The sequence below is a fragment of the Solanum pennellii genome, chromosome 12 (assembly GCF_001406875.1).
Source record: "Solanum pennellii chromosome 12, SPENNV200".
Lineage (NCBI taxonomy): Eukaryota > Viridiplantae > Streptophyta > Magnoliopsida > Solanales > Solanaceae > Solanum > Solanum pennellii.
The window spans coordinates 23,718,218-23,746,153 of record NC_028648.1 but is presented as its reverse complement, the minus strand read 5'-3'; the positions used below and the strand labels follow the sequence as shown (position 1 = coordinate 23,746,153).

At 35.3% G+C, this 27,936-nt stretch overlaps 1 protein-coding gene and 1 long non-coding RNA gene across 2 annotated transcripts; both read right to left on the bottom strand.

Annotated features, from left to right (window-relative positions):
- Window positions 1-10,410: 10,410 nt before the first annotated feature.
- LOC114075048 lies at window positions 10,411-10,809 on the bottom strand. Its single transcript, XR_003575374.1, has 3 exons — window positions 10,782-10,809; window positions 10,537-10,692; window positions 10,411-10,456 (listed from the first exon to the last, which is right to left on the bottom strand). It is a non-coding gene; the product is annotated as an uncharacterized LOC114075048 (long non-coding RNA).
- A 30-nt stretch (window positions 10,810-10,839) lies between these two features.
- Window positions 10,840-13,665, bottom strand: LOC114075274. The gene is made up of 6 exons (XM_027913768.1): window positions 13,161-13,665; window positions 12,879-13,064; window positions 12,688-12,815; window positions 11,809-12,606; window positions 10,897-11,729; window positions 10,840-10,852 (listed from the first exon to the last, which is right to left on the bottom strand). Exons 1-6 carry the CDS (start codon window positions 13,663-13,665, stop codon window positions 10,840-10,842), a joined length of 2,463 nt encoding a protein of 820 aa, XP_027769569.1.
- Window positions 13,666-27,936: the final 14,271 nt, after the last annotated feature.

The following is a 27,936-nucleotide window of genomic DNA, read 5'->3' as shown; positions in this document are numbered from 1 at the left end:
TACCATTTGTGTACAACTCCACCTAGAACTCTGTTGGAGTCCTAGAGGAGGACCCTAACTTAAGGCTTTAAGCTGCAATGCCAAATGACGACCAGTCGTTCTAACCAAGTCTCGTCAACTTGGGGAATCGATGGATTCTGTAGGTCTGCATTCCTTGCAGTCTCTGGATCAAACTACGAAGTACCATCGATGGGACATCAATCAGACAACGGTCCGTCATTGGTAGGGCATCGTTTGAGCCTACATTTGTGCCTGCAACACGGTTACCTTGGGTTGTTTTTGGAAATTCACCCCAAGTCTTAGAAATGAGGAGAACGGGTTTTTAGGTTTATTTGGGTATTTTATGATTATTAAAGTGATTAAGTACTCATTTAGACCGTAACACCTAACTCAAAACCCTTTCCCTCCAAAAACCTCCATGAAATATCAAATTCAATATGGAGCTGGGATGATGGATTTCAATGGAGTTTCTTCATCTATTCTCTTTGAATTCTTCTAATAAGGTTTGGTAGTTTTTTTTATCTAAGGCATTCTATCACCTTAGAAACAAATTCAAAGTGTTTTCAAAGATTTCAAAGTTTATAAAAATGTCCAATTTCTACTCTAAGTCAAGGATTCTTGCATGAAACATGTTCAAATATTAAGATATGATGTTATTGATGTATAATTAATGTTTTCGAATGACAATCTACATGAAACCTTGACCTCTCAAATCTCTATAATTATTTATAATTTGGGTGAATTGATCATGGCTTAATAGTAGTTAATTCATGTGTAGGTTACTTTGGGCTATTGGTTTATGTATATATCATGATTTAATGGTTTATAGTTTGTCTCAAATTGATTATATTAATATTTCATATTTTTGGATTCATGGTTTAGAATTGTGTTGATGGCTATTGGTAAGAGCCTTTGTGAAGTGAATTTATTGAAATGTCTAAGAAATGTTGATGAAAATGGTAGGAAGATGGTAGGTTGACTTGATCTATCTATATTTTGTACAATTGTATAGAATTGCTATTGATTGGTATGGCCACTAATGCTGGCAGTGTTTTTGTGTTGATTATAGGATGAACATTGCCTTGTCGACATTATTTGTATAAATTGATGTAGTATCATGCTAGGTCTTATATGAAGGTGCAATGTGTACATGCTTATGTGAAGTAAGATGATCATGTTGAATATCTTATGACTTATATGATTATGTAAATTAATGTATCATGTCATATATGTTTTCTTTTGTATCCATGTGAAGATGTGAAGTGAAGTACTCTTATAATGACTTATGTGTTCTTGTGTGACTGCTAAAGTTGTGATTCTTCCTTGATTGATGGTATGTGGTGATAGAAGGATCGGAAGTGTCTTATATAATGATGTTGTATGTGTATGTGTGAGGTTAAGGCGTGTTGTTCTTAAATGATTATATGTGACTGTTATAGACTATGATGAGTTTCAATATATGTTGATAAAGTATGTTAAATGGAAGACTTAGTGCCCCCACTTTTTACTTGAATGACATTGTATGAGTTATATGATGAATTGCGTGTCTAGATTTGGTACACCTAAGTGATATGTTAATATGTGATACCTTGAATTTGTAGGACAAAGTACCCTTTTTCTTGTATGTGTATGTATGAATGAGATGTGACCTTGAAAATTGTTAAGAGGGTAATTAACTTGGAACCTTCAAACTAGAAAGAAGGTTATGATATTCATTAAGTTGAAAGTTGTAATGGTATCCTTCTCGTGTGAATGATGGACTTAGGGATAGGTTGGATGGAACGAGATGAAACCATCACTTAGACAGTCATTGATATATCCTTATTAACCATTGAGTGGAACCCTTATGTGACCTATCATTGGTAAAGTGTATTATGATTTGGTAGTGACTGCTATATGGTACCTCTTCACATGCCCTTGTGATTGAATTACTCTATGAGAACAAGGCTAGAACCGAGTGACTATTCTTCCGGAGTGACTCTACTTAAGATGAAACTATAGTCCAAGAAACCCTTGATATTCTTTAACCATGTGTCTACATTGGATTTGTCCTAGTTCTACCCTAGGCAAATAGAACACCCTCCATCGAAGTAGGGTAGTCTTTGGATTCAATGCCTAGATAGTATGTTCTATATCGGTTAGCGTCTATTATCATCATGTGGGATGAATTCTAGTATTTTAGAAGTTCTAAAACGTGTAGGTTGTTTAATGGGACACTATCTATACATGGCATGGGTAGGATTTGATGATGGAATGATGAGGGTTCCCTAGGTCTTTCCAAGACTAATATGTAAAGTCCTCTAAATGTATGATTTTCTATCAAAATTGTTTTAATGAAAATATGTTTTTTAAATTCAGTATGATTTATAAAAAGGTACTTATGTAGTGTAGCTTTAAGGATTAATTTGGTAGCCTTGAAGAGGGTGTATGAGCAGTCTCTTCACATTTTACTTCGATGAGTCTTAGAGAAACCATATGTAGGTAGTATAAATAATGTAAAGACTTGTTATATTTAATATGAACTATGTGATATATGATGAAATGGAATAAATTACTTTTGATAGTCTTGATGATCATCTAGGTATGTGTGAAGGGGTTGTATGACCGGCCGCTTCATATCTTTCTTTGGTGGGTCTTAGGATAACCTTAGTAGGGGGTCTATTTGAATGTGGTTATGTGATTTATGTTACTTGAATGTCTTCTATATGTGACTAATTACTTGTGTTATGACTTTTAAACTCTTTGATGAAGATTTTTATCAAAATAACATGATAACATATTTCTATACTAAATGTCCCTTTTAAATGGTTTTTGCATGGCTTCCATACTTAGTGCACTCAATGTACTAACCCCTTTTTTCTTATTTTTGACTAAGTGTAGGTAATTTAAAGTCTGTATGTGCTATGGTTAAAGGATAGGTTTCCTAAGGGTTTAAAAGGAAGTATTGGTGAGTCCTCATTGATTCAATTGCAAGAACCACATGTTCCTTTTATGTGTTTAGTGTTTATATTATGTTTTGTATGGTCTTAGTCCAAAGTGTTGTACATTTAAAGTATTAGATGTTTTAAAGAGACATTTTAAAGGATAAATGATTATAAAAAAGCCTTTCTCTTGCATATTAATGAAAGTATTCTTCGTGTGTGAAGAAAGTTTTAATTTCTTACTTATTTTCTACAGTATATTATGGGATGATAAGTAAGAGTGTCTTGTCTGGGACTTCTCATGGTCCCATTCGCCAGTAAGGGGGTACCTTTGGGTCATTACAAAAATGATATCAAACCATAATGAATGGGAGTGTCTTAGATTATGTCATAAACCATATCTAGTAGAGTTTAGTTTATAATATGAAGAGCTCCACTATATGAATAGGAGGCTATTACGTGCTAGAAAATTTTCATTTTTTACTTCTAATTGTGCCTAATAGCTTTGTTATATAGATTTTTTCTTTGTTCTTTATGTGATGGTCCCTAGTGTGTGGCCTTTGAGAAGTTTGAGTTGAGGGAGAGAAAAATATTTATGTGCGACTAGTGAGATGGAATATAGCAGATTTTGTTGGTGAACCTAGGTTTATTGAGTTACCTTATGAGGGGAGTATTGTTGAAATAAATGGTAAAGTATAGTGTTATAAAGAAGCGGAGCGATAGTTGAGATAATTTGAATTTTTTTATATCCGACCTAAGAAATGAAGGAGGTGATGTTTGAAAGAGTAAATATGAGTTGTCTTAGTGAGGTTTGTTGTTTTTCAAATGGTTTATTGAATACAACAGAGGGTGATAATGGTGTTGGTAAGGTTGAAGGTTTCTTAAAGGAGATCCGTGCAGTGTGCTTGTGCTGCCTTAGATTGGGTTATCCTGTGTGGGAGAGTATGGTACATACTAATGGATTGATGGGAGTGAGATATCCTTATATATTCATTGTGTGCTTATTCAAGCCTTAAACTAAGTGTTCCTTGTAACTTTGTTTATGTTGGACTCTTACATCAAAAATGAGTTTTTAAATATTCTCCTTATGATATGGTTGTTCTGGATAAATTATTGTTAAATGAGAAGATGAGTTTATGCATGGTATTTCCTCACGTTCAGGTGCATTTAGGGTATCTGAGATTTTGATTTGTTGATCATGCCTAATGTGTTGTTGAGAAAGTTGCATGTTGAGACTTTATATAAAATTTTCTTTATCGTGCCTTATTGAAAACGTTTCAAGAATTCTCTTTGGTGAGAACTTGCATAATGTGCTTAGTGATGTTTAAATGAATAGGGTGTAGTTAATGCATAAATAGCTGATAGGTGTAGTTCTAATTGCTGAAATGCATGAATTGGTTTAATGTCCTTTTATGTTGAGTAATGTTCCTTCATGGTATGTGTATGATTTATGGTCTTATATAATTTAATGAGGGATGTATGCTTTGGTTGTTATCCCTTGAGAATGTAAAGTGCCATTCGAGGAAGAATGTTTCCATGTGTGGGAGAATATAACAACCCTAAAAATTAACTCGTCTTATCTAGAGCTTCACTAGTGCTTTATGGGCTTATAATTATCTTAATAAATGCGTATGTGAGTTTCTTTCTAGTTGAGTTTTAAGTCAAACGTCAAGGGACGACGAAGATGTTCGACGACTAGTCCCTTATGTGCATGCATGTGTTCTAGTGTTCCTTTGCATGTTTTGTGACTTGTTTTAGGTAGAAATCGTTGGTCAATGATCCTATGACCTATATGTGCATGTTTAGTGGTTGAAAATTCGGGTATTACTCTACCTAGGATCCACAAAGGCCCTAGAGGAGGACCCCAACTCAAGGCTTGAAGATGCTTACCAGCCTGGTTGCATTGCCAAAACACGACCCAAATGACGGTCAATCATTTAAACGACGGCTCGTTGACTTGGGGGCATCGATGGATCCTGCATCGCTGAGAGTCTTGGAGTATCTAAATAAAACTATAAAGCACCATTGACGATAAGTTGATCATACGATGGTCCATCATTAATAGGGTGTCATTTCAACTTGCGTTTCTTCCCGCAACACGACTTGTCTTGACGTGTTTTTGGAAATTAACCACAAGTCATATAAATTATGAGGATGGTTTTTTAGGTGTATTTGGGTAGTGTAATAGTATTAAAGTGATTTAGTCCGTGGCGTTTCCCAATATTTTGGTATGTCCAAGATGGCGACTTTGACATTTAGCCTTTCATTATCTTTTTCAATAAAAGTGATATTTTAAAGTATTATTATTTCGTGTGAATAGTTTTAATTCCGCACTACTTTTCATAGAAGTATGCAATTAATGGTACGAAAGGGATTGTACAAGACCTATGAGGGGTCGAGTACATCGTGTTTCGATCCAAGAATGCCCTAACTTTTACGGGGTACTCTTTGGTCGTTACAAGCTTGGTATCAGAGCAAAAGGTTAGGAAGTAGTACTGAGGAATCAAAAAGTCACAAAAAAGCAACGTCTAGTAGAGTCTTGACCATCGCTCTGAGTTGCGACACATCTATGGGAAAGAGCTATAGGACGATAGAGTTTCCCTTCATCTCTACTCTTGTGTCATGCCGTAGAGTCAAAAGTTGTAATTGTCCTATCTTAATGTTTTGTTTTATGTTTATAGGAGATGAATACATGAAGGACACCATCTAGGAGGTTCATGAGGTTGTGGTAATTGGGGTAGTTCCTCCATGATTTGAGCATGTTGGGAAGGTGGAACAAGTTCAACAAGGCACTCAAGTTCCTCCCCAAGTTGATCAAGTCCTTATTGTGGGTGGAGGTAATAAGGTTCCGGTGTTTCCCCTGATTATGGATAATGGGGAGACTAGAGAGGCTCTCCATGCCCTAGCAAAAGCTATGACAACTCAAGTGAATAGAGACATTGGTCCTAGTGTGAACGCTATTGAGAGTACTATGACCTCTAGATTGAGGAACTTTGTTAGGATGAATCCTCCTATCTTCTTTGGTTCTAAGGTGGGAGAGGATCCCCAAGATTTCTAGGTTGAGGTGCATAAGATAGTGCATGCTATGGTAGCGACATCTAGGGAGAAAGCGGAGTTAGATTTGTCTCAATAGAAAGATGTTGCTCAAGTATTGTTTACTCAATCGAAGGATAGTTGACCGGTTGAATCGAGTCCCTTATAGTGGGGAGACTATAAGGAAGCATTATTATGATGGTTCGTTCCACGTGAGAAGAGGGAGTCTAAGATTGAGGAATTTATAAACCTTAGGCAAGGTTGCTTGAGTGTTGAGGAATATTCCATAAAGTTTATCCTTGTATGTCCCATCCTTGGTATCCAACCCTAGGAATGAGATGAGTAAGTTCTTGACCGATGTTTTGGATATTGTGAAGGAAGAATGTCGTACAACCATGCTCCAATGCAATATGTCTCTTTATGGGATTATGGTGTATGGTCAATCCATTCAAAATTCGAAACTCGGGAGGACAAGTAGAGATACTAAGAGGGGAAGAACCGATGAGAAAGTTCATCCTTACTTTAAGAAGAAGGCTCCAAATCAACATGTATCTAGTGCTCCTAAGGCTAAATATGAGAGAGATGTTGGTTCCATAGTGATTAAGCCTAGTTCTGCTACTTGTGGCAAGAAACACTTTGGGAAGTGTCTAGCCGGTACTAGAGGGTGCTTTGGTTGTGGGAAGGAGGACCACAAGGTGAGAGATTGTCCTTATATTGCGGCTAGAGGAAGAGAGACCTAGAAAGTTCCTCTTAATGTTCCTGATGGTGGTGCTCCAAAGGGAAAGGCTCGGTTCTATGCTCTCCGAGTCAAAGGAACAAAACTAAATGATCATGATGATGCCGGTAAGCTATAGTTTTGTCTCATTATTTATATGAATTCCTTCTATGTGGGGGAGTATGACGACTAGTTGGATTGTAGATTGTTGTCTCATCTCTTCTATTCAATTCAATCTTGAGAGGTAGAATATCATAGTAGCATGTTGCATGTTCCATTGTGTTTAGGAGTCTAGGTCAAAGTGAATTTCATTTATTCCATTCGTGGTGCATTTCATCGAGATATGATTATGTTTTAAATTGAGTTTATATGGTTTATCTCTTATATTGTTATTCTTCAATCATAAATTGCTTAAGAGATGCAATTTTTTTTTTTGGAAATTTGAGCATGATTCACTATAGTTAAATTGGTTCTCACTGTAAAAGTTTTGAAAATTTTGTTATATTGTTCTTTAATGAAAAATGGTTATGATGTGTATATAACTGCTGTATATGAGCATCATAATATTTGGAGAAGGAAGTTCCTCCTATATGAAATGATAATGTGCCTGTTAATACTGTGTGGTATGTTTATGAGCTGCTAATATTTAAATCTTAACTCTTAAAAATGTTCAAAGTCTTGCAATTGTCATTTGAGGACGAATGTTGTCCAAGTGAGGTAGATTGAAACATCCTTTAAATTGAGCTAGGTTGAAATAGAGCTTAACAATTGTTTCATGATGTTTTAATAGTGTTCTTAGGCAGTATAATGTTTAGAGGTGTTTGGAGGTCAAACAAACAAAACGTCCAAGAGGGTCGGAAACTAGTCGAAAGTGATCTAGTATGTCATAGTGTTATGTAGTGATTTTTTCGGGGATGATTTGAAGGTGAAATTCTGTACCGAAGTTTCCTACGCATATCCTGTTATATAAAGAGTCAAAAAGACCGAGAATGACTCCCCGGGGACCATTAAAAGGTCCCCAAAGTGGACCCAAACTTGGACAGCCAAGCTGCCGCACCAGCCTCTTTTAGACAGTGGCTGCAAGTCGTGCAGCTGTCACGCACTGGGGAAATGTTTTACTTGAGAAGCAGGTTTTTCACAAACCATTCTGTCAAATAATTTTCAAAAAATAAGATTTGGAAATGCCTCCGCAACTCGTAGTAAAGTTCTACATTTCATCGCGTCGTTTTTAAGTCATATTTTATTTTATTAATTTCTCCAATAAATGTAGGGGTATTTTTGATAATTCAGAGGTGCATTATGCATGTTTGTAGGACCTTTTTATACCCCTAAACTCACCAATAAAAGCTAAACCCTCAACTCAAAACAAAACCTCTCCATTCACTCTCTCCAAAACTCAATTGTTGAAGGTTTGAAGCTCCAAGGAAGATGATAGATTTCTCAAGCTTTTCTCCATCAATATTGTGGGATTTTCATCACAATTAAGGTATGGTTATTCATCCTTGAAATATATTTCTTCGAAGAGTAAATTCTAATGATTTTTCAAAGATGATCAAAAACATGAATTCTACAATTTTGTGATCTAGTCATGGGTTCTTGCTTAAAACGGTTTGAATCATCCTATTATGATTTAATTGATGTAAATTTGATAATTCTAACCTAAAAACTCTATGAACACATTCAAACCATGCAATCCTAGATTTGACTATTTTATGGGTTAAGATATCATGTCTCAATGCTTATGAATTCTATTGTAGTTTTTTTGGGCTATGGAATTATGTAAGAATTGTAGCTGATTGATGCATAGGCTGTCTTAGATTGATAAAACTATATTGAATTGGTTTAGATTAATTGAGTTTCGTGATTTTTGTATTCAATTATTATCATGGTCATGGGTAAGGGCCTATTGGTATTGTATTTGATTATTTAGGTATTGATTGAAGTGGTGAGAATGGATTGCTGGTACGCTGCTAAAATTATCTTTATATTATGTAATTTAGGTCATGAATTATGTTGTGATTTTTATGGTACAGTTATGGTGGTGGTTCTATATGTTTTACTTGAAGATTATGTTGCCTCGTCGGCGTTAGTTTATGCATTATAATGATCATGTCCTTGTCAGAAAATACTTGATATACTATGATAATTTGTATAGTTGAATTATATTAAGTATGATCATATCTATCTATTTATGATTAAGGTGATACTATTTGTTCTTCTATTTATGATGTTAGATGATCATGTTAGACTATGATTATGTCCTTGTATGTGTAGTTGTACAGTTGATGCAAGATTCTTCCTACTTGATTATGTGAGTATTATGATGTTTATAATGGGCAAAAGTATTCATTACCCCCCTGAACTTGAAGCTTTTTATACAATGTACGCCTAAACATTATTTTGTTTTAATTACCCCCCTGAACATGCTTATTCATCCTACACGTACACCTTTTCCGTCCACCTGGCATAGAAACTGAAATCAAACTCTAGACGGCGCGTGAGACAGCAATTTTTTGCCACATCATAAATTTACAACGGTAATATTAGTAAAAATCTATTTTTTCATTAATATTTGGGTTATTTTAAGATTTTTTCTCTCTCTATTCTCTACCTATTTATTCTTCTTCATCCCTTTCTCACTTTTTTTGTTTTAATTGTTATTGCTAAATTCATGAACAATAGCAGGAGACTTGTTTGTTTATGTGGGGCTCCTCCAATTCTGAAAATTTCATGGACAAATGACAATCCCGGACGAAGATTTTTCGGTTGTAGACACTATGGGGTATGTATTGTTACTCCTTTTTTGCTTTTTATTTGACAAGTTCGTATTATACAATTTCATTTTTTTAACTTTGATTTTATGAATGCAGTCCTCATTTCGAAATTCTTGTAAGTTTTTCGATTGGTATGATCCTGAATTTCCGACCCAAGCGAATATTGTAATTTTGGGTTTGTTGAAGAAAACCAACAAACAAGAAGAACAGCTCAAGTGCAAATGGATATTGAAACTGATTTTGGGTACTAGGTTGATATGCAATGTGATATTGTTCTTTTATTTAGTGTGTTGTAGAATTTTTTTTTAATGCAATTGTTATTAGTTTGGTTTGGTGTTCCTTGTTCAACAGAACTAGGAACTCATTTTGTGGATTAGTTTGGTTTGGTATTCTATTAATGTATGTTTTTGCTGTTTTTGCTGATCAATACAATTACATGTAATGGGTACTATGATACCATGAAATAATAACATGAAGGCAACAAACATAACATAACTAGTGCTTTCTTTTGCCTAAGAAAGAAGCATCATAGTGTTTCATTGTTTCAACCAACAACCACAATAACTTAAGTTAACTCGCAAAACATAAAACAATCACTACTTTAAGGTTAGTTGAATAACCACACAAGCACCAACTAACAACCACAATAATTTAAGTTAACTAGCAAAACATAAACAGTAACTACTTTAAGTTTGTTTGAACAACCATAGATTCATCAACACATAAAACCACATAAAACACTATTTCAAGTTTGGTTGGACACCACAACCACACAACTAAGAAGTTTTCTTTGAGAGTGATTTTCCTTTGGCTTGTGACCTTGTTTGAATGCCATCAACTTTTGATCTGGTTTGAATACGACGCACAACACTTTCGACTTGAAGTTGTCTTTGAGTCATGGCCTGTTTGCCTTTCCACTTCAGTCCCTTGGTAGGTTTACAACCAATATCACCTGTCACATGTGAAGAACTCACCACACCAGTATTAACCCTCCTTCTGCTAGACAATCCTTGCTGCAATATCAACTACATAGTTATTTTGGGATTCACATTTAGAAGACAAATATAATTTTGACAGTTTATAAGACACTTACATTAATACACGTATATCCAGTATCAGCAACAAATACACCTTGTCCAACAACTTTAGGCCTCTTCTTGTAACCACTTCCTGCACCTCTTCTTGTACCAGTCTTACTGGTGCTTGTTCTTTCATAATGACCTCTACCCCTCTTTTTTCCAGTGGTGGACTAATATGATTGGAAAAAGAACACAACAAGACATTAAATTTAATAAGTAATCTAACATAATTTATAAAAGCAAATTAATATGAATGTACCTCTTGAGTGGGTGTTGGTGTAGACTTATTTTTAGGATTTTTTGGACAATTTCTCTTGTTATGATTTGGTCCTTTGCAAAGTGAACATGTCATTACTGTCCCCATTCTTGGCAACTTTCCAGCTTTTCTCACTTCACCAATTTCTCTTCTTCTGTTCTTTGGTGGCCTACCAGGCATTTGTCTTGCCTCAGGTGGTTCAACCATTGGGTTTCTACTTTCAGGCCACATTTCCATGTTTGGGACTGGTTGAATGAAATGAGAATATGTCTTCATATATGTGTCTTTTCTATACCAACTAGATATTGCTTGTGATGCATCCATGTTCAAGTGGTTCATTGCTGCTATACCATGTGCACATGGGATACCTTTTAATTCCCATGATCTGCAACTACATTTTTGTTGACCCAAGTTCACAGTATGCTTGTATACCCCTTCTAACACTTCAAATCCAACATCACCATTCCATTCAATGTTGCACTGCATTGATCTTGTTACATTTGTATTGAATACAATCATTGCCATTGGAGATATTCCATCTGTCCATGTTTCAGCAAATGCTCTTGACTTACTTACTCTACTCATCACCTTAACTCTAATTTCTTCCAACATAGTTACAATGGTCTTGTTCCTAGGTCCCAAGATCCAAGAATTGAAACTCTCTGCCATGTTGTTATCTATGCTATCACACTTTGAAAATGTTTGAATAAAAGCTTTACACCATGTCTCCTTGTTGTATTTGATAAGGGATTCAACAATACCTATTCCCAGCTTGGACAGGGCATTTATATTGTACTTAAATTGTGCCTCAAATGTTGATCTAGCACAAGCCCAAAATTTCTTTCTTCTCTCTAAGCCTCTGAAGTTTTGTGACCAATTTGCTAATATGTGTCTAGCACACATTCTGTGCTCACATTCTGGAAATAGTTCATCTACAGCAGCTATTAGTCCCTGTAGTTGCAAAGCAAAAAAAGCAAGTTAAATTTTAGCAATTACATGAAACATAAACAAAAGAAAGATATTCAATTACCTTTTGCATATCACTAATGATAGTTAGCTGGGAACCATTTCCTAGATTAAGATCATCTTTCAGAATGGTCATGAACCATTTCCATGTCAACTTGCTTTCAGTATCAATGACTGCCCATGCTATTGGATACATTTGGTTGTTTGCATCTTTAGCAACAGCTACCAAAAGTTGACCCCTGCAAATTTCCTTTAGAAAACACCCATCTAGCCCTATACATCTTCTGCATCCTTGTTGAAAACCCTTTTTCATAGCATCAAAACAAATATAAAAAGAGTGAAATTGTTTCATCCCACTTCCTGATTCTGAATCTTTAAGCTTCACAACACAAGTGATACCAGGATTTGTTTGGAGTAACATATCCTTGTAGTCTAGGATTCTGTTATATTCTGCCACATGATCTCCCATAATTTCCTTTAAAATAATTTTTCTTGTTTTTAAACAAACTGCCTTGCCTACATGAACATTCAACTCTTTCCTCACCAATTCTTGTATCTCCCACCCTTTTATACTAGGTTGAGAAATAATCCTATCTTTCAGATACTTGCATAAGAACTTTGCATTACACAAAATATTATTGGTTGTCCTGGTACATTTGTGCCTTGGATTGTATGTCTTGATAGTAAAGTTCTCACTCCTTCCTTCCTTGTTTGCATACAACAGCCATGGACAACCACTTTTACACTTCACTCTCACTCTAGTACTCTCATTCACATACTTATCTAACTCAACTCCTTTTTTTATAGCATATTTTGTAACTGCCTCGCTAAATTGCTTTACACTTTCAAATATCAAACCACACTGCCATATTACAATATCACAAGAAGAATCATATACCACCCTATTACTCTTCTTTCACCCCCTTAAACTCCCTCCTTCAACTTCATCATCAGAAACAAGTTCTTCTTCATCACTTTGAAAACTATCACAGTCAGAACTGTCATAGTATGGCTCATCCTCTGTTAGCTTACCCTTGAAATTCTTTTTCCCTTTTTCAATATCCTCATACCCTTCATCAAATCCAACTTCACCTAAAAAACCTTTTGGTTTTTACTTCTTCTTTCTCCTCCTACTTTCTCTAAGTTTTCTTACATCTTCCTTAACAATTCTCAACTCCTCATGCACATCACTACCATAGTCAATAGACTGGTCAGAACAGACAGAATCACTGTCTATGTCTTCCTCTGCATTTTCTTGGGTAATTGGCTCAACTTCTTGTTGAATAGAAGGTTCAGTTCCTTGTTGGATAGTTGGCTCAACTTCTTGTTGAATAGAAAGTTAAGTTCCTTGTTGGATAGTTGGTTAAACTTCTTCTTCAGCATCAGTCCAATCTATTGAAGAATAATCATCATCACTTTCTTGTTGGCATTCTTGTTCGACCCTTGCAATCCCATCATTTTCAAGTCTTTCAGTAGCTGGAAAGGAAGAAGAGGAACCTAAACCTAGATCTGATTTTTTTGGTTGTGCAGTTAGAGATTCCCCATGTGAATTAAAAGACTCAACCACTTGACTTAAAGATTGACTAATTTGACCTTCACTGGGACCCACATCATCCAGAATAGTGTTATCACACACATAAATATCTATTGTGTCCCCATCATGCATAAATAATGCCATGCTACAAATGTCCATGTCATTTTTCAATTCCACCAAATCACCCCCTAGAGATGGAGCTGCATATGTTTTTCCTAACTTACTAATCCCAAAAGACTTAGCATAATCTGCAAGTTCAGGAATTGATAAATGATCTTCATCCACATTGTCTACATATGCAGTCCTACCCCCAACATATACTGGACCTACCTCACTCACCAACATACCCCCAAATTTGAACCTTAAATTGAGGTACTTACTAGTCATACTGTCAACCTATAACCACAATAATAATCAGTATATTGTACAATGCAAGCAACAAAATCGAAACATATATAATAACACCAAAACATAAGCAACAATTGGTACTTAGGATAGTAGATGTATTACTCAACAACATACAATAGGCATCCCACACAATATACTTAAACAAATTATAAAGGCAACCAATTATAAAATACCCCACCATTTAACAATACCAGAAACCCTAATACTTAGAACCTTAATTTTACCAAAAAGCCTAAATTTCATGCATGAATAAGGTAAAAAGCTTCATAATAATACATTCATTAAGTGAAAATTCTAGTTGAAAAGTATTAGACCCCTAATCGGAAACTCAATCGGAAACTATGGCGAAACGTTAAACGAAATAGGCAAAATAGGCAAAATATGTATGAAAAAGTAAAGAAAACAGACAACAATACATCAAGACTACGCGAAATTGAGTGGATAATCACTTACTTGTAGACACAATTTCAGACAAGATCCAAAGAAAAACGACCAAACACTTCACGAACTGCAACTGGCACAAATCTACCGTTACTTTGTCGAATACACTTGCCAAATCTACTCGTTACTTTGTCGATTACACTTTCGTGAGAGGTTTAGAGAAAATCAAAGAGAGATTTAGGGAAAATCAAAGAGAGGTTTAGAGAAAATCGACCAAAAACTTCACGAACTCTCTAATGGCACAAATCTACCCGTTACTTTGTCGATTACACTTTCGTCAGAGGTTTAGGGAAGATCAAAGAGAGGTTTAGGGAAGATCAAAGATAGGTTTAGGGAAGATCAAAGAGAGGTTCAGAAAAAATCGAGAAGCTCCTTTCAAAAGTTTACATTTGAAGGTCGGTATTATCTAGGTAACATAATAATTATCTAGGTGGCAAATTATTTATCTAGGTGGTAAATTATTTATCTACGTGTCATGCGCGTGTAGACACGATCACATTGAGTGGACGGAAAAGGTGTACGTGTAGGATGAATAAGCAAGTTCAGGGGGGTAATTAAAACAAAATAAAGTTTAGGTGTACATTGTATAAAAAGCTTCATGTTCAGGGGGGTAATGAATACTTTTGCCGTTTATAATGATGATATTATGGAAGCGAATAGGTCAACCTATAGTTGATGTTTGTTATGCCTATATGCTTATAGAATGATATGTTATATGAGAAGATCTGTGTCTTGTCCTGGAAGACTTGTTTTCCTTACTTGATACATGTAATTATCAATATAAAAATCTTGAATTTTAAGGCTTATGCACCTTTGTCTTGTATGTGCATGGATGAATTTTGAACGAAAGTTTAGAATTGGTAGACTTAGGATGGTTCCCTTCTAAGCATAGCTAATTTGTGGAACCGTCTATATGGAAGGAATGATAAGAATGAGCTATCCTTATAACCATTGAGTTGAAGCCATAGTGGTCCCATCTTGGGTAGGTGCATTTTGACTAGGTATTGACTAATAGATGGTAACTTTTCATATGCCCCTTTTTTACGAACTGACTCTATGAGAATAAAGGCTAGCACCGAGTGAATATGTTATGGGTTTAGAAGGAGACTAAAGTACAATGCATCTCTAGTTGAGAAGGATACTAGAATTCATAAAGACCTTGATATTCCTTAACGATGTGTGTACATGGGATGTGTCCTAGTTCTACCCTTGGCAAGTACATCACTCTCAATCGGAGTAGGTTTATTACTCCGGATTCAATACCTAGCTTATATGGCATATGTCTGTTATTATCTATTCTCATTATATGGGATACATTCTAGTGTTTTATAAGTACTATGAAGTTTAGGTTGTGGAATAGGACGCTATCTAGACATTGCACTATTAGGCTTTGAAGATGTTAGAGTGGAGTACCCTAGGTCTTCTTAAAGACATTTATGTGAATGTCCATAAGTGATGAATGTTTTCTAAATGTCTTGATTTACATAATGACTTTAGCAATGGAATTTTAACGAAAAATTACTTATCTAAAGTAGCTTTGACGATTGCTTCGGAAGGATTGAAGAGGGTGTATAGGCGGTCTCTTCATGTCTTACTTTGGTGAGTCTTAGAGTAATTATAGGTAAGTAGTTTGTTAAATAAAGTGAGAATGATAATACGTTAAAGATTCGTAAGGATCATTTAGGTGTGCTTAGACAGGGTGTATGGGCAGTCTCTCTTCGCCTCACTTTTGTGAGTGTATAACCTTTGGTTAGAGGGTTTGAAGCTAAAAGAGGTCACTGTGAATTTGAACTTAGTTTACTGTAACATTCTTCAATATTTGATAAAATTCTTATGTGATATCTTATATATTTCTAAGGTGTTAAATGTTTTTATTCTACTTGTCTTAAAAGGTTTTCTCAAAAAGAGCATGTTTCATATGAAAGTCGGTTTACCATGATTTTATGGATCATGCTATACTTAGTAAAAGTTTGTGTACTTATTCCATACATTTTGTCTATCTCTAAAGGTGTAGGTGACATTTGAAAGGAGTCTTAAAAAGGAAGATTGGATTAATGTTCGTTCAAGAAAAGAGTTTGTCTGTCCTCACTAGATTCGAGGACATCTTTATGATTAGATTTCCTTATTAAAAGTATTGTAATAGATTTAGATATTTCTATATGATGAAGTATGGACCTTGTTCCAATATTTTCGTATGTCTATGATGGCGACTTAGAGACTTAGACTTTCTTTATTTTTTTCTATAAAAGAGATACTTTGAAGTATTATTATTTTGTGTAAATGGTTTTAATTCCACACTACTTTTCAAACAAGTATGCAATTAATGGTAAAAAATTGATTGTGCAAGACCTCCGAGGGGTTGAGTACACTGTGTTTCAATTCAAGAATTCCCTAACTTATAGGGGTACTCTCGGGTTGTTACGAGCTTTGTATCAGAGCATAACGTTATGAAGTAGTACTTAGGAATAAAAAAGTCTCAAAAGGCCACGTCTAGTAGTGTCTTGACCATCTGTCTGAGTCGCGACACATATATGGGCAAGAGTTATAGGAAGATAGAGTTTCCTTTATTCTCTACTCTTGTGTCATGCCGTAGATTCAAAAGTTATAAGTGTCCTTTCTTAATATTTTGTTTTATTTTTATAGGAGATGAATACGAGAAGGACACCGGCTATGAGGATTGATAAGGTGGTGGTGATTGGTGGAGTTCCTCCCCGAGTTGAGCATGTTGGGAAAGTGGAACAAGTTCATCAAGGCGCTCAAGTGCCTCGCCAAGGTGATAAAGTACCTATTGTGGGTGGAGGTAATGAGGTTCCGGTGGATCCCCCGGATATGGCTAATGGGAAGATGAAAAAGGCTCTCCATATTCTAGCCCGAGCTATGACAACTCAAGTGAATAGATACAATTGTCCTAGGGTGAATGTTATTGATAGTACAATGATATCTAGATTAAGTAACTTTGTTCGGATGAATCCTCCTATCTACTTTAGTTCTAAGGTGGGATAGTATCCCCAAGATTTCTAGGATGAGGTGTACAAGATAGTGCATGCTATGGGAGAAACTTCTAATGAGAAAGCAGAGTTAGCTTTGTATCAACTGAAAGATGTTGCTCAAGTATGATTTACTCAATGGAAGGATAGTAGAACGATTAAATCAGGTACCTTATAGTGGGAAGATTTTAAGGAAGAATTCTTTGAAAGGTACTTTCAGCGTGAGAAGAGGGAGGCTAAGATTGAGGAATTTATAAACCTTAGGCAAGGTAGCTTGAGTGTTAAGGAACATTTTTATCTTATTGTCTAAGAGTGCTCCATCCACGGTGTCTAACCCTAGGGATGAGATGAGTTAGTTCATCACCGATATTTTGGATATTGTGAAGGAAGAATATGATATAACCATGATCCATGGTGATATGACTCTTTATGGGCTTATGGTGTATGGTCAATACATTGAAGTGTCTAAACTTGGGAGAAGAAGTGGAGATGCTGAGAGGGGAAGAACAACAAGTTCAAGCTAAGTTTAAGAAGATGGATCCAAATCAACATGTATCTAGTGCTCCTAAGGCTAAATATGAGAGAGGTGGTGGTTCCATAGTTATTAAGCCTAGTTGTGCTACTTGTGGGAAGAAACACTTTGGGAAGTGTCTAGCCGGTACTAGAGGGTGCTTTGGTTGTGGAAAGGAGGATCACAAGGTGAGAGATTGTCCTAATATTCAGGCTAAAGGAAGAGAGTCCAAGAAATTTCCTCCTAATGTTCTGGATGGTGGTGCTCTAAAGGGAAAGGCTCACTTCTATACTCTCCGAGCCAAAGGAACAAAATCTGAATGATCATGATTATGCCGGTAAGTTATAGTTTTGTCTCTTTATTTATATGAGTTCCTTCTAAGTGGGGGAGTATGTCGACTAATTGGATTGTAAATTGTTTTCTCATCTCTTCTATTCAATTCATGCCTGAGATATAGAATATCATAGTAGCGTGTTTTATGTTGCATTGTGTATAGGAGTCTAGTTGAAATTTAATTTCATTAATTCATTGCATGGTCAATTTCATGAAGATATGACTATGTTTTAAATTGATTTTTTATGGTTTATCTCTGATATAGTCATTCTTCAATCATAAATTGCTTAAGAGTTGCATTTTTTTTTGAAATTTTAGCGATTCACTATAAAGAAATTTGTACTCACTCTAAAACTTTCAAAAATTTGGTTAAATTGTTTTTTTAATGAAAAATGGTTATGATGTGTATAGTACTGTTGTATATGAGCATCATAATATTTGGAGAAGAATGTTCCTTCTATCTGAAATGAAAATGAGACTCTTATTGCATGATAAGTTGTTGATGTAGTTCCTACCTACCTATTGTGTTTTGAGTCTCTTTATTATGTGGAGATAATGTATCTCCTACACGCGTGTATTAGATACAGTGTGGTATGGTTATGATCTGCTAATATTTAAATCTTAACTCTTAAAAATGTTCAAAGTCTGGCAAGTGTCATTTGAGGACTAATGTTGTCAGAGTGAGGTAGATTGTAACATCCCTTAAATTGAGCTAGGTTGAACTAGAGACTAACACTTGTTTGATGATTGTTTAAATTAATAAAATGGTTCATAATAAAGTTTTTATGCAGTATAAAGTTTAGAAATGTTTGGAGGTCATACGTACAAAACATCCAACATGTTCGGAAACTAGTCCAAGTTGAAATAGTACGTCGTAGTGTTTTATAGTGATGTTTTGGGGAATGATTTTAAGGTGAAATTCAGTACTGATGTATCCTAAGCATAGCCTGTCATACAAAGGGTCGAAAAGTCCGAGAACGACGCCCCCGTGAAAATCAAAAGGGTCCTCAAAGTGGACCCAAACTTAGACTTCCAAGCTGTTGCACCAGCCTGTTCTACGCAATGGCTGCGAGTCACGCAGCTGCCACGCAGTGAGGAAAAGTTTTTCCCTGCAACGCGGGTATTTCAGGAAACATTCTGTCCAATAATTTAAAAATAATAAGATTTGGAAGTGCCTCTGCGACTCGCAGTAAAATCCCAAATTTCATTGCGTCGTATTTTAGTTAAATTTTAGTTCATGAATTTTTATAATAAATGTAAGGGTATTTTGGGTACTTTAGGGGTGAATTACGGAAGTTTTTAGGACCTACTTATACCCCTAAACTCACCAATCAAAGCTAAATCCTCAACTCAAAACAAAACCTCTCCATTTACTCTTTCCAAAACTCAATTGTTGAAGGTTTGAAGATCCAAGGAAGAAGATAGATTTCTCAAGCTTTTCTCCATCAATCTGGTGGGATTTTCATAACAATTAATATATGGTTCTTCATCCTTGAAATATCATTATTTAAGGAGTTGATTTTAATGATTTTTCAAAGATGATAAAAAAATGAATTATCCAATTTTGTGCTCTAGTCATGGGTTCTTTCTTAAAACTGTTTGTATCATTCTATTATGATTAACTTGATGTTAATTTTAATATTCTAACCTATAAAATCTATGAATACATGAAAACCATGCAATCCTAGTTTTGACTATTTTATGGGTTAAGAGATCATGTCCTAATGCCTACGAATTCAATTGTATTTTTTTGGGGGCTATGGAATTATGTAAGAATTGTAGTGGATTGATGTATAGGCTGCTTAGATTGATAAATCTATATTGAACTGATTTAGATTCATTGAGTGTCGTAATTTTTGTATTGAATTGATTATGATGGACATGGGCTAGGGCCTATTGGTATTGTGTTGGGTGATTTAGCTATTAATTGAAGTGGTGAGAATGAATTGGGGGTACGCTTCTCTAATTATCTTTATAATATGTAATTTAGGTCTTGAATTATGTTCTGATTTGTATTGTACAGTTATGGTGGTGGTGCTATTTGTTTTACTTGAAGATTATGTGGCCTCATCGGCGTTATTTTATGCGTTATAATTATCATGACCTTGTCAAAAAATACTTGATCTATTATGATGATTTGTATAGTTGAATTATTTGAAGTATAATAATATCTGTCTATATGTGATTACGGTCATACTATTTGTTCTTCTTTTTATGATGTTAGATGATCATGATAGACTATGACTATGTCCTTGTTTGTACAGTCGTCGAGTTGATGCAAGATTCTTCCTACTTGTTTAAGTTATTCATAAGATGTGTAAATGATGATATTATGGAAGCGAATACGGAAACCAATAGGTGATGTTTGTTATGCCAATGTGCTTATAGAATGATATGTTATATGAGAAGATGTGTGTGTCTTCTGTTTGTAGACTTGTGTCCCTTACTTTATAAATGTACATTATTAATATGAACATCATAACTTTGCACGGTTATGCACCTTTGTCTTGTATGTCTATGGATGAATAATGAATGAATGTATAGGATCGGTAGACTTAGGACTGTGCACTTCTAAGCATGGCTAATATGTAGAGCCTTCTAAATGGAAGGAAGGTTAAGAATGAGCTATTTTTATACAACATTTAGTGTCAGCCATAGTGGACCCATCTTAGCTAGGTGCATTTTGACTAGGTATTGACTAAGAGATGGTACCTTTTAATATGCCCCTCTGTGACGAACTGACTCTGTGAGAACAAATGCTAGCACCGAGTAAATATATTATGGACTGAGAAGGAGAATAAAGTACAATGCATCTCTAGTTTAGAATGAGACTAAATACATAAAGATCTTGATATTACTTAACCATGTGCCCACATACGATTTGTCCTAGTTCTACCTTTTGCAAGTACAACACTATCATGTCTTACTTAAGAGAGTCTTAGAGTAATTCTAGGTAGGTAGTTTAGCAAATAAAGTTAGAAGTGATCTTATTTTTGGTAGTCTTAAGGATCATTTAGGTCTGATTAGAGAGGGTTATGGGTAGTGTCTCTTCGTCTAACTTCAGTGAGTCTTACTATAACCTTTGGTGAGAGGGTTGCAATGTTAAAGAGGTCACTGTGAAGTTGAACTTCGTTCAATGTAAAGTGACATGGTTCACTTAAACATTCATCAATATTTGATAAAATGCTTATGTGATATCTTATATGTTTCTAAGGTGTTAAATGTTGTTATTATACTTGTCTTAAAAGATTTTCTCAAAAAGAGCATATTTCATGCAAAACATTGTTAATCATGATTTTATGCATAGTGCCATAATTAGTATTTGTGTTTGTACCAATTCCATAGATTTTGTCTATCTCTAAAGGTTTAGGTGGAATTTGAGAGGAGTCTCGAAGTGGAAGATTGGATTATTGTTCATTCAAGTAAAGATTTGGTATGTCCTCTCTAGATTCGAGGATATCTTGATATTTAGATTTTCTTATTAAAAGTATTGTAATAGTCTTAGATAATTTCTATATGATGAACTCTGGGAAGAGTCCTAATATATTTATATGTCTAAGATGGAGACTTTGAGACTTGGACAGTCATTATTTTTTTTCTATAAAAGAGATATTTTGAATTATTATTATTTTGTGTAAAATGTTTTAAATCGTCACTACTTTTCATACATGCATGCAATGGATGGTATGAAAGGGATTTTACAAGACCTCCGAGAGGTACTGTACACCGTGTTGCGATTTAAAGACCTCCCTAACTTCTAGGGGGTAGTCTCGGGTCGTTACATCTAGAGATTTAATCTAAAAGTTTTCAGAGAGATTTTATGATCAAACTTCTTCTTCTTCAATCTAGCCATGGGTTCTTTATCAAAATGTTTTCAAAGGCTTAATCATGATAAATTGAAGATCATATATTTTTTTAAACGTGAATTTCAATTCAATTGCATTGTTAAAACATGTCCCTTCCCAAACTCAATTTAGTCCTTGCGTGGGCATTGTGATCGTGGCTTGTTATTTGTTAAAATGTGATTATATTACGTTGAATTGCTCATGTATAATGATATTTAATTATATTGATGTTGATTTATTGATGAATGATCCATGTGCATCAATGTATGATGATCTAAACAAAGTTCGCTTAGATCACTATGTTTTCACTGTAACATTGCCATTATAATGTATGAATGGGGAATCAGATATGTTATGATGATTGTAGCTACTACCTAGGTTAATATAATAGTTGGATTGTCTATATATATCTTGTATGATCGAAGTAATGAAGGATTGGCAAGAATTGATCTATGTTTTTCTAGTCTATCGATTTCTAATACTTTTTGTGTGATGTGATCTTGACTTTAGGTTAGATAAAGCATGATTCCTCTTGAATAATAATATCTTTATATACTACCTAACCTGAACATTATTGAAAAAAAATAATTGATTATAAAGGTTTTAGGGAATTAGTAGAATTGCTTATTTCATCTACTCTCTACGAATTGATACTTTAGGGCCTGTGTTTGTATCTTGTTCTTCTAGGAATTTAAGTATGAATTTTTAAGTTATGCTTATATTTATATATTCCTTATATTAATACAATTAATGAAATAAGATTTATGTTCAATGCAAGTTAAATTTGTTAATGGTCTATGACCTTCTACCTTCTAGTATGTTGGTGATGTATTGTACTAGTTTGTAGCATATCTTGTAGTAGCTTATGCATGACTTCATATATCATTATTGTACTTTAGATACTGCATTGTACTTGAATTTTTATAAAATAATAGTAATGGTCATTTATGACAAAAGGCCAAAGGATTGATAAGATTTTCTCTACTTCTCTACTTCTCTTCTTCTCTATAGTATTGTTGTTGAAGCCTTGTATGCCATTGCGTTGTATGGTCCACTTATGGTGGAGGTGTTTACTCTTTTTTCAATACGTATGTGATTTGATAACCCACCGAAGTAGACACTCTGAAAGGTTCATCCAAATATCAGGTAAAACATCAAACTTTTTGCTACTAAAGGAGTAACAAATCATAAATTAGTGTCGGGATCAAGTAAGACATATACATCAATAAAGAAGACTTTCACCGTACCGGTCACCATGTCGGGAAAAGTCTCTTGCTTACCACTAGATCATCGAGTGTAAAAGCGGTTCTTATTTGATGCCTTATTACAACCACTTTCCTTATCTTGACCTCTACCCTTGTCTTGACTCTTCCAGTTTGGGGAATTTCTCATCTTTTGACCACTCTTGCCACAACTAAAGCAATTATACATCCTCTTAAGGCAATGACCGTTGTGATTCTTGCCACATTTTCCACAAGTTGGCTTATCGGTTGGTTAATTAGTACCTTTTCCCTTCTTGAATTTAAGGTTAGATACCCTACAACAACTAGGTTTTGGAAACTTTGAAGGGACTTCACTTGAAACCCGCTTCTTAAATCTAGACTTGTCTTGTATTTCAAGCCTATTCTTTGAAGAACCTCCATAAAATTATCTTGCTCTCTTACCATTTCTACTCTTCTCTTAGCCCATGCCTCCTCAACTCTTATTACATGCACCATTAGACAGGAAATGTTCATGTTGTCATGTAGCATGGACGAATTGCAGTCCTTTTGTTACTCCTCCGACAACCCCATCGCAAAGTGGCTCATTTGGTCTCTAGGATCAGAAACCAAAGAAGGGGCATATTTCAACAATTTAATGAATTCCATGGAGTATTCATGAACACTCTTTCCTCCTTGGCGAAGGTTGATGAACTCCACCACTTTTCCACCCTCAGCTCCCTAGGAAAGAACCGATTTAGAAAACTTGTCTTAAAGATCTCCCAGTCAAAGGAGCACCCCTCAATGGCCTATTTCCCCCATTGCACATAGAAAGATTGTGCCACGTCCTTCAGTTGATAAGTGTCCAACTTGGCCTTCTCACTTGTGGAAAACCCCATAGCCAAAAGTATCTTATAGACTTAATCAATTAATTCTTAGGGGTCTTCATCAATCTTAGACTCATAGAAAGTGGGAGGTCTCCTCCTAGTAAAGTCCTTTAGACGGGAAGACATAGTACTGACTTGTATATGAGAATAGGGAACAACCTTCCGGTTCACTTGAGCCTTCATAGATTGGGTTTGAGATGTGGCCGCTTGGGCTTGTGTGGTTATTGCTTTGGACATTTGAAGAAGAGAGGCTCTTATATTCTCATCCGTCGAAATAGGAGGATAAACTTGTGCTTGCTACATATTAGAACCTTCTTCAAGTGGAGGAACTTGATCACCATGGGAAGATCTCGCGCATTGGAAATTTCCTCTTGAGTCTTCGAGCCAAACTTTGTCGAGTGATCATTCTTCTTATAAGCACAACAATAGGATTATATGCAAAAACACACCATAGGTATACTCTATCAGCAATATAGGATTTCTATGAAAGAGAGTTTTTCCTAGGCATAACATAGGTACCTATTCATAAGTGTGGCGCGCTTCTCAATTATTAATACAAACATACATAGACGTGGTAGGGAGAGAGACATAACTCAATGATATTCAACCTCATACTCTGATACAAAGTTTATCACATCCGCGATTACCCCCTAGATGTAACCGGCGTCGTCGTCTTCTATGAGGACTAAGACTAATCTCTTAGTCTCATGTCATAGCTTCATAGGTTTAAAATGCAGAAAAATTTAAAACTATGCATTACATCTGCTCTAGGGTTACATACACCTCTACATACACATAATATATAGTCGTATCGAGTATACATAGACCCTTTGTATAGGAAGGTTACATAGCCTTCTACTTTTATTGCACATACATATAAATAAGATAGAAAAATAATCTCAAAGATTGTCTAATCTCATAGCATCTAAACGATTACCACAATATAGCCATAGCCCTACATCAAAAGTAAAGAAGCCACATACAGTCTTGTACAAGTCATACACAATAAATGTGGAATGAACATAAAAGTCTTAGAAAAACAAAACAACTTCATAGGAAAGATATTGGCATTGCCGTTGGAAAGTGAGGACTTAGACACTTGGATGATAGAGAATATCCAAGCCTTCTTCATGTCGTCTCGCATGAGCCTTCAATGACCGGAACCTAAAATGTTTGGGAAAAGGGAAGAAAATTGGGTTAATACTCCACATGTTCTAATTACGAGACCATATGCACATATAAAAGCAAAACCTACTTAAGAGGGACTTTTAGTAAAAACATGCCACCTTAGAAGTTTAAAAGTCTCATGCATAACCAAGCAAGTCATACCAATCAACCAAACATGCTTACTAACTCAAACAAGTAATATGTATCCCAACATACTTGAACCAATGATTTACTACAACCCTATCATCAAGGAATTACATCACAAATATGAATAAGGGTTAACCATATCATTATAAGAAAGACAATTACCCATGAATCCTTATCAAGTTAACAAGTTCACTGACCAGGCAAAGCTACATAACCTTACTCAATGAAGTATCCTCAACAAGAAACCATAACCAATATCCAACTTCAGATAATATAACATTTAGATATACATTTCATCTTATATTAACAAAATAACCCAATGCATGCTCAAAAGTGAACTAACCAACATACAATATCAACAATGTGCAAGTTCATCATGTATGTATCACATATCATACTAACAAAAAATTATATAAGAGCATCCTCCTTAGACTCCCTTCAAAGATAACTAGTGCAATGCTTAGGTACAGTCCCATACCACGACCTAGACTAAACGAGACGCCTTAGGTGATCCAAGTTAGAGTTCAAATCCATTAATTAATTTTTCCTTTTGGGAACATCTTGCCCGAACAGATATAGAGCACATGAGCTAGTGTAGAATCCGGTGTCATAAAACCCTACACCGAAAAAAAGGCGCTATATGCCAAGGTAGTACCAAAACATGAAATATCGCAACTACGTGGATCCACTAGATAGTATTCCTATGTGGGCAACATAGTTCAAAAACTAGGAGATATAGTTGGGACCCTCTTTATGTGCCATGCATTATATTCTCCAATATCAAGAGTAATGTAGTGCTCCTACCTTCCCTAATTGGGAAGGCACACTCATCAATCTAGTTCACTTGGTTCTAAGATAGAGTCCCTTTTAAATGACTTCAAGCGATTAATTATCAATCATATCATAGTTTAGGTCATAGGATCTACCATTGTATAATAATCATTATCAATAGCTCGATAATAATTGCATAAGTATAGTCCTTTCATCACAATTCATATAAGTGAGGTTAACACATTACATATCATTTCATATTAAGGCATATTGGTATACATTACCACCCATATAAAATTTATATCTTTACAACCTCACAACCATAATAAAGACATTTCAATTCAACATCATACCACCCTATCAATCATAATACAAGGCATACTCCAATATAACATCATGACATAACCACAATTAATCACAATTGGAAGTAAAGATGGAGATTCTAAGACGTACCAAGTCTTCCTAATATTTCATCATCAAGACTAGCATTAAGGACTACAATTTACTCGTATTTGTTAATTATTATTGTAACTACATCATTTAATAGTGATATAACCCATAACCGCAAGACAATTGAATCACTCACAACCAAATTTACATCAAGATCAAACTTATGGTTAAGGGTTAAAGATCACCATTCTTGAATTTGAATCAAAACATTACAGTTACACAATCAAGTTCATTAAATGTAATTCTATTCCTTATATCCTAAAGAAACCATAGAAAATTAAGTTCACAATATCAAATTCGTAATTGGAAGAAACCCACATGAAAATTAAACTTTTCAAATCAATATAGAATGAACCCTTTGAGGAAAGAGTCTCAAAGGTTGAATAGATCCTATACATTATTGTTTGACGAAGAATTAATGTTGAATTCTTTCCTTTCGATCCCCCAAACCCCTTTCCTTGCCAGTCTTCTATGGTGAGTTCAAGTATAGAGAGAAAGAAGAGAGAAGGAAGAGAGTTTGTATTTGAGAGTTATAATTAGCTTAATCGGGGTTGGTGCCTTTATATGGGAGTTAAATTAGTTAACTAGTCTCCCTTTAATCCCTAACTAACCTATAAAAAACTTAATTAATTAAATAAAATTTATTAAAAACTTGCATCAAACTCAAGACCCTCACAGACGGAACCCCACCAACGGGCCGTCTGTGAGTCAACAGACTCCCCCCCCCCTCCATCCTACACTTCGTAGGTAAGTTCAGAGACAATGCAGGCGAGGGGGTTTCTTAAATTGGCTAAGTGTGGGACAACGGTGGCATCGAAACACTTTCGATCGACACATAGGCCGTCCATTGCCCTGTCCATGCACTCTGCCTAGAAAGTGTTTCCTCACCCTGCAGGGGTCCTCCTCAAGGGACCTTGGTTGATCCATTGGGAATCGTACCTGGTATTTTCGACCATGAAACAACTTAAACACCTATTAGCTACCCTTTAACAATTTTTCATACATTTCCAACTCCTAAAAACTAGTCAAATAAGCTAAGGCACGCTAGTACCCATTTGAACCAATTTCCTAACGTCATGGATGTTCTCAGACATTTTGGTTCATAAACATCCTAAATAACCTACATTAATTAAAATAGGTCTTAAAAAAGTGCTTAGACCCCATGTCACTTATGCTAGGATCTAAGACTCTTCTTGGATTTTCAAGTTGTTACATTTAGAGACTTGACTTTTGGAGATTAAGCTCCCTAGTCTAAGTCCTCACCAATGTCTCCCACCTACGGGGCGTTGATCATCCTGCTGCGCGTTGATGCCATTTATTGGTAAGGTTGGTTTGGACAATCTTGGCTCACAAGTTGGGTCGTTCCTCAATGACCCTTGTTGGTCCTTTGGGAATTTTTCCTGGAATTTTGCAACCCGAATATGATGTTATATGATTTTAGGACCTCTCACATAAATTTCACACAAAACGAACAAGTAAAACTCTATGAAACAAACAAAGACACACAACGAC